At 43.9% G+C, this 14668-nt stretch overlaps 1 protein-coding gene across 3 annotated transcripts in view; it reads left to right on the top strand.

The window, feature by feature from the left end:
* Positions 1-14668, top strand: part of ltbp1 (latent transforming growth factor beta binding protein 1) — a 103831-nt gene that overhangs the window by 43359 nt on the left and 45804 nt on the right. For all 3 annotated transcript variants that reach the window (XM_083694836.1, XM_083694837.1, XM_083694835.1), the window contains exons 7-10: positions 61-368; positions 1090-1192; positions 4707-4784; positions 13283-13405. In XM_083694836.1, coding sequence (XP_083550962.1) covers positions 61-368; positions 1090-1192; positions 4707-4784; positions 13283-13405 — 612 coding nt within the window. The remainder of the gene's footprint in view (positions 1-60; positions 369-1089; positions 1193-4706; positions 4785-13282; positions 13406-14668) is intronic.

Here is a 14668-nt window from a genome sequence, read left to right as displayed (position 1 = left end):
AATTTTATTAATCCTGCTTGCTTCTCTCTCTCCCTCTGTCTGTCTGTCCATCCTCCTCAGTGAACTTTGCCCCCAGCATAGTGAACATCCATGTCAAGCACCCTCCGGAAGCCTCCGTCCAGATCCACCAGGTGTCCCAACTGGACACCAACGGGCAGAAGGTGAAGGGCTCCCAGTCTGGCTCCTCTTCCTCTTCCTCCTCCCATTACACATACCACCACTCAGAGAGCTCAAGCCAGAAGATCCAGCAGCAGCAGCAGGGCCCCAACATCCTCTACCCCAACCAGCAGAGCTACGGCCCTCAGTACCAGCCCATCTCCTCAAAAAGCCAGCTGGGCCGCTGCTTCCAGGAAACCACCGGTACCCAGGTCAGTGGAAGAGGGGGGGGAGGCCGCAAGACTGGTTTGAGATAAACATGGGGGAAGGAGGAAGGGAGAAATAGGAAGGGACGGATAGAGGGAGTGGTGGAGAAGAGGAGAGAGGGAATGGGACAGAAACACGGGGAGAAATAAAGCAAGAGAGAGAAGAGGAGAGGGTGGATGAGAGAAGAAGTGAGAGAGGCGGGAGTTAACATCTTATGTTTCAATGCCAACCATTGATTATCTCTCAAACCACATTCAAAGTAGCTGTTTATCAAACTAATCTTCGCTCATCTAAATCGACTTGTTCAGGGGGACAAAAAAAGTTAGTCCAGGTGTAGAGCCTTCTCAGAAAACAATTGTTTCTCTTATTGACTCAACAGATCACCATTCAATTTGGTTTACATTTTGGTTCACATTGTACAAATTTGCGTCACAGAGATAAGGCCCCTGAGGATTGGGCCCTAATCTGTGTGTTTCGATGTGCGGGAGGCTGGATGAGGGCGTGGTTGTCTCTAATAGAGCTGTTCTGCCTGAGACATAGAATTGGAGTGACAGATCGCTATTGTGTGGTAATGGCACACAGGCCCGTGTCATTAAGTGTTTATTCACAGCTTACACTCCAGCAGGCAGAGCGGAGGGAGATTTTTCCCACTGAAAAATACTAGTCTCACTTTCCCTCCATATCTCTCTTCCTTTCTCTCTCTCTCTCTTTCTCTCGAAATGTCAGTGTGGAAAGGCCCTCCCTGGCCTCAGCAAGCAGGAGGACTGCTGTGGGACCATCGGAACGTCCTGGGGCTTCCACAAATGCCAGAAGTGCCCAAAGACACCTTGTAAGTAGCGCAATGTAATACAATCACTCCCCTTTGTAAGAACTCTGGTTTCTAATGTGTAGATTGTAACGCTTGAGCCTTTTCATTAGAAAGACGGAGAAAGACAGTCACATGGTCGTGGTATAGACAGGGGTAGATCCAAATAAGGACATCTCAGCTCCATGAAATGTGTCTCAGCTATGTGAATGTGTTCTATTCTTTGTCTATTTGCTGCTGAGGTACAGTAGTGGCTGATAAATCAGCAGATACTTCACTTTACTGGCACTGAAGAGGGACTTTACTGGCATGTGTCATGTTTCACTTCTCCACCGCATCCAAGAAATAATTTTTTCAGTCGAGACAATCAACACATTCTGAACCTTAGGAGCCAAAAAGGGGAAAAATTGTTTTTTTGCAGGTTTTTGGGCAGAAGGAAGGGATTGGGCTGGGGCAAGTTGGAGAAACAGTGGAATCCAGTGAAGACACGCAAGTGTGAATGTGCTGACTCATAGACAAACAGACCCGGTCAGACCCAGAGCTGTGCGGTTATGTTCTTCCAATAATGAGCTGGTTCTGCTGAAACATGTGCTGCTCACACAGACACAGTCCACTGACTCACCTAACGGTATTTTTCTGAACTTCCACTTTTCATTTGTGAAAACTGTTCCCTTTTTTCCCCAGGCGAGCATTACGACACACAACACGCTGTCTTTTAACCATATTTGGAAATAACTGCATTTTTTGTACAGACCCAGACTCCAATCCAGACACATTATCTTGATCTTCCTCCTGTTTGTGTTTAGATTTTGGAAACATGAGAAATAATGTTACAGTTGGTCTGAATTTTTTTGGGGAAAACTGGTTCCATAAATGACTGAGCCTCTCAGTCTATACAGGTTATATTTGTTTATATCTATATTTATTTAAGTAAAAATAGAATGTTCACCCTGGTCATTTCCTCTCGGCTGGATGCAGCTGCTCTTGAGGAACTGTTGCTACCCTCTCTATCTACTGTATCTATCTCTCTATCTCCAGTGGGAAGAATCTCAACCTAGTATTTCAGGCGTACTGTTTCATGCAAATTTGTGACACATCTCAAGCATCTCCACAGTGATGGAACCATTGACCAGCCGCCAGTGAAACCTACACCATCTTAATGCACTGTCATGTTGGCTGTGTCACTTTCATCAGCTGGCAACAGAGTCACTTCAGGTTTAGAAAACAGACGGAATAAAGACCTAGAGTCACCTCAGGTTTAGAAAATGATATGACCCTGGTGTTTATCTGCCATTTGTTTGCGCTGTACAGTAGGTTTATTTTCAGAACAGATCAGTTATATATGAAAAAAAAACACAAGCTGTGAACATGTCCATGCCAGTCTGTTTCCCATGCATCTCTCTCTCTCTCTCTCTCTCTCTCTCTCTCTCTCTCTCTCTCTCTCTCTCTCTCTCTCTCTCTCTCTCTCTCTGGGCTATTTTAGTGGGTTGTTACCCAGTGGAGACAGAAGGTTATTTAGGCCCTGTGTGTTGTAGCCATTCCAACTTCCTCCCCTGAGTGCTGCTTAAACAACAACTCCCTTTATAGAATAGTATGTATTTTTTTCAAATAAAAGCTATGGGATCTATGAGAGAATGGGCCAGGAAGGGGGTAGGATCCGGTTAGAAATATGTGTTCTCATCTCAAATCAACAGTAGAGAGGCGGCTATCCTCATGTGAATCGGCTTTACTCAATAGAAGATTGTTGATTATTACTCTCCCTACTGTCAGACAGGTTCAGTATCAAAGCTCTCTGGGCCCAGATTACCAGATTAAATCATTACGCTTTGATACCACATAACCACTTGACTGCTTCAGTCAGTCAATCTCTTACTGTACATCAGCCCTCTTCTTCTGTCAAGTACTATGAGATTCCTGATTTGTTTTCTTTCTCCAGTGATTTTCTGTACTGTAGGCATTTATCTGTTAGATAGGAGGGTAGAGTACTATAACGCATGTTTGTACCCCTGTCTGACCATGCGTTGGCAAGGAGGTAGACTCTTTCAAGGTTATCTATTATTTCCCTGTCCCATTGCTTGCCATTTAATAGAGCCTGGTTTCCATATTTAACAAAACCTCTACTGATTTATTCCCCCCCCCCAAAAACGGAGCCTCTTGTTATTAGAAGGTACTTATGTACACAGGCACAGTGTTAGCAGTAAGTGTGTCTCACTCTGTTTCGGAGTCAGGAATGGCAGGGGGCGTGAGATTCACATTTATGAGCGGGCACACTGTGAACCGCCCCATTGTGCCCTGGAGACAATTGTAGCTGGTAAATACAGTGGCTTACACGCAAACAAACATAGTCTTGTTCTCTGTTGAGCAAGCTACCGGTAGCAATCTCCTTTGGGTGCCACCCTGCTACTGGACCTGAAAAGCCCGTCGCCAAGTTTTAGTGAATTCTCCGTCTGCGACACCCACTCAGGCTTTTGAAATGTGCAGATTTATTCTGAGACTTTGGTGGGAAATCGGGTTTTAACAGTTATTTTTTCAGGACTGAGTGCTCTCTCTCTCTCTCTCTCTCTCTCTCATCTCTCTCTCTCTCTCTCTCTCTCTCTCTCTCTCTCTCTCTCTTTCCTCTCTTGATCCATTGGAACCCGACCAGAGTATTCATTAACATATGTTGGCTCCATTCTCTAAAGTCTTACAATGAAAGTAATTAATGTCAACTTTTGCAGATGACATAGTCTGGATACATGATGTTTGGCACTTAGAGGTGAAGGGAGGAAGAGGAGGATGTTTTTACGGGGTGTTTTGTCCTCGAGGATTGCATGGCCACAGATAAAAGGCCTATGAGGAAGTATTCATATATTTGATCAGTTGCTTTGCATGTGAATACCATGTGAGAGATGTTTTATCCTCATTCTCTTTTAAATCATGCTCTTTAATCTGAGCATGATCATGGATGCTTATGTGTAACTCAGAAAAGGGAGCAAATACAACACAAATACAACAAATGAAATTAGGCAATCTTTTATTCTTTTCCTTTTATGAATCTCATTTTCCCCTCAAGCTTAAAAATGCTTATTCAAGTGCGCAAATGGCTATCAGAAGATGCATGTAAGCCAAGACACATTTTGATGGGACAGTGCCATGAATTAGTGATTGGAGATCAAAGTGGGACCTAAGCACCCTGTCATCAATCAAAACAAACTGGGATGCCTCCAGCGTTTGGCTGGTTTCCAGATGCCACTTCTCTCCAGCCTCAAGTCACTGTGTGTCTTTTTATTCCTGGCCAGGCAGGTTATAGTTCAGAGGAGGGAGACTAGTAGGGAACAGTCAACAACAATTCACTACTGTACGACCCAAAAGTATCAACGGAAATCTCTGTATATTTTCCAGAAAGCTAGAAAAAATATTGTTAATTCTGGTGAGAATAAAGCCTACAACATCCTCTGTAGTTCTGACTAATTTAAAAGTTTTAAATAAATGGTGTGATGAAAATATGCAAATATGAAATAAGCAAATCCCGCTCCCCATCTCTCTTTTTTCTCCATAGCTATCCCTCTGACGGGATCGAGACATGCGATGGACTGTCCCCAGGGATACAAGCGCATCAACAACTCCCACTGCCAAGGTAAGAGCTTCTGGCCCCGCCTCTTGTTCTCATTGTGTCTGCTCCGCCGCCTTGTTTGGATTTATTTTTTTTCGCCCACAGAGAGCGTAAAGCGAGAGAGAAAGTAAAGGGAGAGAAAGTCTATTGTTTTCTCAGCAGCACGGCAGAGGGCTCTGCCAGGAGAAATGAGCCTTAAAGAAAGTGATTTGTCACTGGTCACATAAAAACCTGCGCTGGGAGTAGGGCTACAGACCAGAGATGGGGGAATGCATATGCGTCTTTTTGACAAGGAGATCATTCTCTCTCTCCCCTTGTGTTGCTTTCTCACACGCTATTCTACTCCCTACCTCCCCCTGGGCGATTAATGCTGCTCTACCTGTGCATGGCACCATCTATTGGTGCATTTCCCTTCGGTCCTCCTAACACGCCACCTCAGCTCAGATCCACTGTGAGGGGTGAGGATGTCCGTTCTTCATTTACACACTTGTGTACTAGGCTGCCATTTTGTCTCCTCAGAGTTGCCTGAAATCTATCTAGAAATAAAGTTTCTTCTGCCTCTCTCTGATCCTTTATCAGCTGTTAGAAACATAATTCCTTGTGTCCTCTTCTCCGTCCTACACTCGCTTCCTGCTCAAAACGCATTGGAGAAAAAGATCTAGCCCCATAGGCATTTTAGAAAAAACAACTTGATGTTACATTGTATTTTGTTGTTGTATCATTTTATATTGGTCATGACAGAAAATGGTATGGTGCAGCAATGTCTAAATCCAAACGTCGTATAAACCTATGTAAAAAGATGTTGATTCACTGTCATGATCCAACATTGTAACAAGGTTGCCCTTTGATTCCTAACCAAAGGGCACCTTTTCAGCATGGTCTGAACTTTATCCTATTTTACTACTTTTACTACTGTCTCTTTTGAAATATCTATATTGTTTTGTATGTTTTCATTCTACTTCTATATTTAACCTCATGTGCATGGAGTGTCTAGCCTCATTACATTATCCCATTGTTGATATCCCATGTATCATGTTATTTTGTAAATCTTAATATTTGTGAGCCTAATGGAGGTGTATAATCTATGTTTCTGGACTCCCAAAAATCACACTTATTGTACAGTAATATGTGTTTATTATAAAACTTAAAATATCAAACATAAATATATATACATAATTATATATTATACATTTTAGTAATGGGCGAGTAACATTAACAAGGTTAAATAAGTTAGGAAATCCTCAGTATATAATATAATAGAATTATACCTCACCAACATTAGACAACTATGCAGAAAACACTGAAGCTGTTGAAATACAGTGCCCGGCATAAGTAATGGGACCATGAAGCATTTTGTCTTCTTTTGGCTCTATACTCTAAATCAAACATTTACTATGATGTTAAAGTAGAGATTATCAGCTTTTGAGGTAGTTTATGTACATATTGGTTTCACCATTAAGAAATGACAACACTTTGCATATATAGTCCCCCTATTTCAGGGCACCAAAAGTAATGGGACAATTGGCTTGACAGCTGTTTCTGTCGAGTCAGGTGTGTTCTGTCACATCATTTGTTCAGGCATAAGAGAGCTGTCAATGTCTCGTATTGATTCTAGGCTTTGCATTTGCTTTTGGAGTCTGTTATTGGTGTCTGTCAACATGAGGACCAAAGAGGTGTCAATAAAAGTCAAGACAGCCATTATTAGGCTGAAAAATCAGAAATATACCCAAAACCTTACACTTGCCAAAATCAACAGTTTGGAACATAATTCCAAAAAAAAAAACAAGGCCAAGGAAGACTTCTACAGTGGATGACCGAAGAATGCTCACCATAATTAAGAAAAAAAGAAAAAAAACTGTCCCACAGATCTGGAACACTTTCCAGGAGGTAGGCGTGAATGTGTCAGAATACCATCTGCAGAATATGTCACTAGCAGAACTACAGAGCCTTCACTACAAGGTGCAAACCACTAGTTTTTTTTTTAAGAATTTATTTTTTTAACAGGAGAGAACTTGTACAGGGGTGAAGAGGTCTCTCGGGTTGGAGTAGGATTAGTACAGGGGGGGTAGTGGGGGTGAAGAGGTCTTTAGGAGAGACTGTTAGCCTGAAGAGATGGGTTTTCAATCTACGGCAGAAGATCGGTAGTGAGTCTGCAGTGGTGGGAAGCTCATTCCACCAGCGGGGCGCCAGGACAGTGAAAAGCCGTGACCGAGTGGCGCGGCCGTTGCATCCACGTAGAGGCAGCGGTCCCAGGCGGGCAGCCGAGGTGGAAGAGCGGACAGATAAGACGAATATTATTATGTACCATGATAATACAATCATGAGTGATTGTAAGTGGAAAGGTTGGAGAAAAAAGCATCTACCAAAGATTTATAGCATACCACCTCTTATGTGAAACATTTTGGAGAGGGTGCTGTGGTTTGGGCATGTATAGCTTCCACAAGAACTGGCTAATTTGTCTTAATTGATGATGTAACTGCTGACGGCAACAGCAGAATGCATTCTGAAGTGTACAGAAACATGTTGTCTGCTCGAGTATAAGCAAATGCCTCCAAATTCTTTGGATGGCGCTTCTTCATACAGTAATAGGGTTAGGGACAATGACCCAAAACATACTGCCATAGCAACTAGGGAATATTTCAGGGCCAAAAAGGATCAAAGTTCTTGACTGGCCAAGTCAATCTTCAGGTTTAAATTCAATTGAAAATGCATTTCCTCATGATAAGATGTTAGGCAAAAAGACCTGAAAACAAACAACAACTGAAGATTACTGCAGTACAGGCCCGGTAGAGCATCACCAGAGAAGATACCCAGGTGCAAAAGCTCCAGAGCTCCAGCCCTTGCATTTAAAAAAAACAAACAAACTTCAAAACAATACTCTCACAACCGTTGTACAACATCAGTTTGGTTAGTGTTTGTGCAACTGTGACACAATATAAAATGCCCATGGGGAGATTCCTTTCTTTAAATATTCTCCTCCATTGCTTTTTGAGAAGGAAGTGAGTGGAGGACAGAGGAGAGGATGCGAGGAATTGGAATTTCTAACAATTGAGAAAGAGCCCATCTCTCTCTCTCTCACTCTCTCTCTCTCTCTCTCTCTCTCTCTCTCTCTCTCTCTCTCTCTCTCTCTCTCTCTCCTCACTTGACCTGCTTGTCAGTGATCAATTCTGCTTTAGCAGGACCCCAAACAGCCATGCTTTGGGGGTGAGAGGTAAAAGAGACAGGTGCCATATTTGATAGATCTTCCTAATCTGTATTGGATTTGGATATGATAGCAAGCTATGACTCCAATACATCAGGGCTGGCAGGCCCGACTGCTTTCCGAGGAGTCACACTAAATCAAGCCAGCTCCGCCTGAGCGACTTTTGAACCTGCTTTAGCCCATTCACTAACACCTCCACTCAGGGGAAGAGAGAGAGAAGTAAAGCGTGAGTTCACACGTTCAATATATTCACTCTTAAACTCACACTTTAGACATAATGTATGTTAGCTCAAATTTTCTACTCTCTCTCTCACACTCTCTCACACACACTCTCTCTCTCTCTCTCTCTCTCTCTCTCTCTCTCTCTCTCTCTCTCTCTCTCTCTCTATGTGTTGTCAATCACCCAGAGCTTATTCACCCAAAGCAATGTTCTTCCCAGCTCCAGCTGGTCCAGTGTGCGCGTGTCTGGGAGGGCCCAGATGGGATGCAGGCCTGCTCTGGGACCTGAGTGCTGCCTCTTCTCAGCTGTAACCCAGACCTTTGCTCCTTTATGTGATTGCCGGGGGTTTGTTGGGTGTATAGGGAGAACTGTCAGATCTCACTGAGAAGGGCTGATGAATTAGTTATGGCTGCAGGTTGAAAGGCTTATCCTTCAGGTTGAGCTTGGGGGATCTACTACACTACTTCCCAAAAACTATAAAACAGTTACAAAACTATTGAAAAATATCATAAAGAGACTCATGGAACAGTGAATGGCACATTGAAAACAGATATACATCCTTTTGGAGTCGTCATCATCTACAGTACCCAGGGATACCTTCTACTCATGGCACTGGCACTACCGTGCATGGCACAACCAACAGAGGGCAGCTGCCGTGGCTTCAACTTCACCGGTCTCTCAGTGAAGCAGAGGGCCACCGTGCACTGGTGTTAGCCAGAGCTGTGGCTGGAGGGAGAAAGGCTCTGAAAGGGGAGCTGAGCCAAACCGTCTGCCTAGTCGGTGCCGTGCCAGGCTGGGGAGAGAGAGAGGAGAGCGGAGCTGAGGCCCTGTCTGCAACCCAGACTTGGCTATTTCTGTGGAGGTGCTGTGACTCACTCTAATCCACCACATCCTGTTCTCCTTACTACCATTCCCCCTTTCTTTTTATAACAGGGCTGATTTGGATTTAGTTTCCATTTTGTTTGTGTTGGAGCGAGTCGTGTGTGTGTTTACTAATCACCGGATATGGTGTGACTATGTCCAATATATATACATACTGTATATATATATATTTTTTAAAGACTAGGTAGAAGATTTCTCTGCTTTTGGGGGGGGATTGTGGTTCACGTTCTGATTAAATTCCCTTGTGTGTATGAGCCATTGATGGTGAGGGCAAGGCGAGTGCATGTGCGCATGCATGTTTGTGGGCATGCATGTTCAGTAAATTCAGTAAGATAAATAAGTTCAGTATGGCTACTCCTGGAAGCCAATCAGTATTAGTACGCAACTAAAACATTTCACTTGTGAGGCACTGGGTGACTAATGCACAGGTGTGCCACAGTCAGCTAGGTCTCAGTCCAGTAGTGATTATAGTGATGAGTGAGCAGTGATCTCCCCTGACCCAGCAACACACTCATCTCATCGTGTTACCAAAGGCGGTGGGGCCACTGCCTGCCTGCTTGCCATAGCCCTGAGGGGGAAACAGGAATACTAACTCACTTCTCCTCCGCTCTGCTCGGTTCAACGCTGGGGCGTTCTATGGCCTTGTGGGTAATTATTCTGTCAGCAGGATGATTGACAGCACTGAGGAGGAGTGCAGATGTTGAGAGTGCCAGCGGTAACATGTTCTGTGTACCGGAATGCGATATAACATGCGTGTGCGTGCGTGCGTGCGCCCGTGTGTGCGTCCGTGCGTGGCTACAGTATGCAGCCTTTATGACTGCATTAGCTATGGCAGATGGTCTGCCCTTTCTATAAAGGTGCTTGCATCATTGCTTGAGTGGAAGCCAGCGGTAACATGTTCCGTGTACGGGAATGCGATGTAACTGAAAAAAATGTCCTTTGAAAATGAGATTTGCATAAAGTACATGTAGGTGATTTTGATCGTCTTTTCTTTGAGGCCCTCATTCACCAAACCAAGGGGGGAAAATTACATTTCTGACCTCTTTTTTAGTGATTATTTTACAATTTGACAGTAAAAGAGCACAAAAGTCCTCTGGTATGGGTATATTCTAAAAGTGTTACTGTAGAAGAGGATGTTACATCCTATCCTGTCATGTGTGCAGTATCCATTTTGAATCGTGTGCATGTGTGCTTGAGTGAAAACCATTCTCGTATGGTAAATCTTCTTTTGTTTGGTCTTGGAAGAGCAAGTGATAAGGCCGGCTGTAATGTTGGATCCCCTCCCACGTCAATAGAGGAGAAAAAACAGATGGAACTCTGGAACAAAACTCAGTTTTGGACAGGACGTCCACATGCTTCAAATACTGCCTTTCCCATAACAAATCCCACTTGTAAACTGGATACCAAAACACATTTACAATTCACCAACAACAAAGAGGCGACTGTGATTGAAGTGGATTCAAAGCTCTCAACTTGTGTCCTTTGATCGTGAAGTATGTGGAGGAGGCTATTTCGTTTACCTACTTGACATGTTATGTCTATTCTGCTAGTTGTTTCCTGGGATAGCTTGGGTTGAGTGGCCTTATATGGTCGGTCTGCAGTGAAGCCCTCAGGATGTCCACCAGAACGCAGCTTGTCACCAGGCTAGACTCATGACCCAAACCTTAAAACTAAGGGATCAACAAGCCTCTCCTTAGGGTTTACTCCATAACCTGGACGTATGCCTGAGACCTGAAACTGTCTCCTCCACTCCACTCTGAATAACCTCACCTACTGAAACTGTCTCCTCCACTCTGAATAACCTCACCTACTGAAACTGTCTCCTCCACTCCACTCTGAATAACCTCATCTACTGAAACTGTCTCCTCCACTCCACTCTGAATAACCTCACCTACTGAAACTGTCTCCTCCACTCTGAATAACCTCACCTACTGAAACTGTCTCCTCCACTCTGAATAACCTCACCTACTGAAACTGTCTCCTCCACTCTGAATAACCTCACCTACTGAAACTGTCTCCTCCACTCTGAATAACCTCACCTACTGAAGCTGTCTCCTCCACTCTGAATAACCTCACCTACTGAAACTGTCTCCTCCACTCTGAATAACCTCACCTACTGAAACTGTCTCCTCCACTCTGAATAACCTCACCTACTGAAACTGTCTCCTCCACTCTGAATAACCTCACCTACTGAAACTGTCTCCTCCACTCTGAATAACCTCACCTACTGAAACTGTCTCCTCCACTCTGAATAACCTCACCTACTGAAGCTGTCTCCTCCACTCTGAATAACCTCACCTACTGAAACTGTCTCCTCCACTCTGAATAACCTCACTTACTGAAACTGTCTCCTCCACTCTGAATAACCTCACCTACTGAAACTGTCTCCTCCACTCTGAATAACCTCACCTACTGAAGCTGTCTCCTCCACTCTGAATAACCTCACCTACTGAAACTGTCTCCTCCACTCTGAATAACCTCACCTACTGAAACTGTCTCCTCCACTCTGAATAACCTCACCTACTGAAACTGTCTCCTCCACTCCACTCTGAATAACCTCACCTACTGAAACTGTCTCCTCCACTCCACTCTGAATAACCTCACCTACTGAAACTGTCTCCTCCACTCTGAATAACCTCACCTACTGAAACTGTCTCCTCCACTCTGAATAACCTCACCTACTGAAACTGTCTCCTCCACTCTGAATAACCTCACCTACTGAAACTGTCTCCTCCACTCTGAATAACCTCACCTACTGAAACTGTCTCCTCCACTCTGAATAACCTCACCTACTGAAGCTGTCTCCTCCACTCTGAATAACCTCACCTACTGAAACTGTCTCCTCCACTCTGAATAACCTCACCTACTGAAACTGTCTCCTCCACTCTGAATAACCTCACCTACTGAAGCTGTCTCCTCCACTCTGAATAACCTCACCTACTGAAACTGTCTCCTCCACTCTGAATAACCTCACCTACTGAAACTGTCTCCTCCACTCTGAATAACCTCACCTACTGAAACTGTCTCCTCCACTCTGAATAACCTCACCTACTGAAACTGTCTCCTCCACTCTGAATAACCTCACCTACTGAAGCTGTCTCCTCCACTCTGAATAACCTCACCTACTGAAACTGTCTCCTCCACTCTGAATAACCTCACCTACTGAAGCTGTCTCCTCCACTCTGAATAACCTCACCTACTGAAACTGTCTCCTCCACTCTGAATAACCTCACCTACTGAAGCTGTCTCCTCCACTCTGAATAACCTCACCTACTGAAACTGTCTCCTCCACTCTGAATAACCTCACCTACTGAAACTGTCTCCTCCACTCTGAATAACCTCACCTACTGAAGCTGGGAGCACAACTCCACTCTTAGAAAAAAGGGTGTTCGGCTGTCCCTGTCGGAGAACATTTTGAACAACCCTATTGGTTCCATGTAGATGCTTCTGTGGGTTCTACATGGAACCCAAAAGGGTTCTTCAAAGAGTTCTCCCACAGGGACAGCCCAAGAACCCTTTATGGTTCTGGGTTTGCCTTGTTTTCCAACAGTGCACTCAAGACACCACAGTTCTGCTGGCTGCACCGTGGTTATGATATGTTCAGTACAGTAAGCTCATCAAAGAACCATTGTAATGCATTCAAATGATTACAGTTATTGATTGTCAGTGGAGTTGTCAGCTTGTGTCCGTACAGGTTGTGTTTGTACTGACATTTGTTGACACACATCCTATGTACATTGTGTTCATATTCCATCAACTCAATGTACTATATTGTCCTACTGTACAGTCGGAATGTAATACTTGTGTTGTGTTGTACTGTGTGTGTTGTACTGTGTGTGTTGTACTGTGTTGTTTTGTACTGTGTTGTGTTGTACTGTGTGTGTTGTACTGTGTGTGTTGTACTGTGTTGTGTTGTACTGTGTTGTGTTGTACTGTGTTGTGTTGTACTGTGTTGTGTTGTACTGTGTGTGTTGTACTGTGTGTGTTGTACTGTGTTGTGTTGTACTGTGTTGTGTTGTACTGTGTGTGTTGTACTGTGTGTGTTGTACTGTGTGTGTTGTACTGTGTTGTGTTGTACTGTGTGTGTTGTACTGTGTTGTGTTGTACTGTGTGTGTTGTACTGTGTTTTTTGTCTTGTTGTGTTGTGGTGTACCGCGCTGTACGCTCTCATACACAAGTAACAGTGAATTACTTTGTTCTTCTCCCTGTTTTCTGCAGACCTTAATGAGTGTCAGCTGCAGGGGGTTTGTCCCAACGGAGACTGTCTGAACACGGTGGGCAGCTACAGGTGCAGCTGCAAGGCTGGCTACATCCCCGACCCCACCCTCTCTTCCTGTATACGTAAGTCCTCCACCCCTCAAACAGATTGTCTCTCTCTCGCTCTCTCTCTTTCTCTTTAGGATATATGGCTTTCATATACATTTCCCATGCATTTCTAATATTAAAGATACATGGGAAATGTAAGCTACAGTGTGTGAGATTTTGTGTGCCGTCCTAAATGCTAAAAGCGTTGATAATTTTGCAAGGCATATTGCAAATGCTGTGTTTTGATGATATGCATATGAATGTGGGAAACAAATGAAAATGCATGGATGAAAGCATGGTGTTTATCATATTAATCAGAATACCCCCGAGCATGGAACACTAGGCACAGCATATTGCCAAACACAACAGATCTAATTTTTCTCAGCTGGAGGAGGGAGGATTGGGTTGGGTGAGGGATTCTGGGATATTTTGGTCAGAGAGCAATTGATCAGTGAGGCCCTTCATGGCCATGGTCTAGCATGTCTCTCCTGGTCAGGCCAGTGTGTGTGTGTGTGTGTGTGTGTGTGTGTGTGTGTGTGTGTGTGTGTGTGTGTGTGTGTGTGTGTGTGTGTGTGTGTGTGTGTGTGTGTGTGTGTGTGTGTGTGTGTTTGTGTGTGGTGGGACTCTTTGTTTATGTCTTCTGGTTCTCCTCTATTAATCTAATTTCTAATTAAACTTGAGGTGCCATTCATCAACATCACCGGCTATGGCAAGAGGCATTGCAACCGTTTTATCCTTACATGGGAAACGAAGGCATCAGTGACATCAGTCACTGCCCCCCCCCCCATTTTCTTGTCTGTGATTTAAACCCCTCAATGTAGGATCTTGATCAGTGGGGGATCTCTCCTCTTGTTTATTTGTTGTTCTGATATGCTGGGTCAATCTGTTGACCTGAGCTGCAGTTTGGAGGGAGATTTGTACTAGTTTGAAGAACCAAATACAGCTCAACCCTCCCCTGTAACCAACCAAAACTTACCTTCCCAATATATATGTTATAGCCAGTTACCATGGAATTAGACATTACAGTTAAATGCATGTACTATAACTCAAGTGTCCACCTAGAAAAAAAACTGGAATAAATCAATGCGTCCCATGTGTAGCACTTACGCAGTCCATTTTTATTTATCTTTGTACAGATTCTTACACGTTATTTAGTAATCATTTAACAATTTGGACTGCATATTTTGACAGATTATTGACCAAAAAGTTAGAAATACATCAATAATGCCTACAATAATGATTGAAATTCACATACTATGAGTCAGAATAGCCTCCAAATACGGTAACAGGATGTGAAAC

The sequence above is a fragment of the Argentina silus genome, assembly GCF_951799395.1.
Source record: "Argentina silus genome assembly, chromosome: X".
NCBI lineage: Eukaryota > Metazoa > Chordata > Actinopteri > Argentiniformes > Argentinidae > Argentina > Argentina silus.
This window is presented reverse-complemented; position numbering and strand designations above follow the sequence as displayed.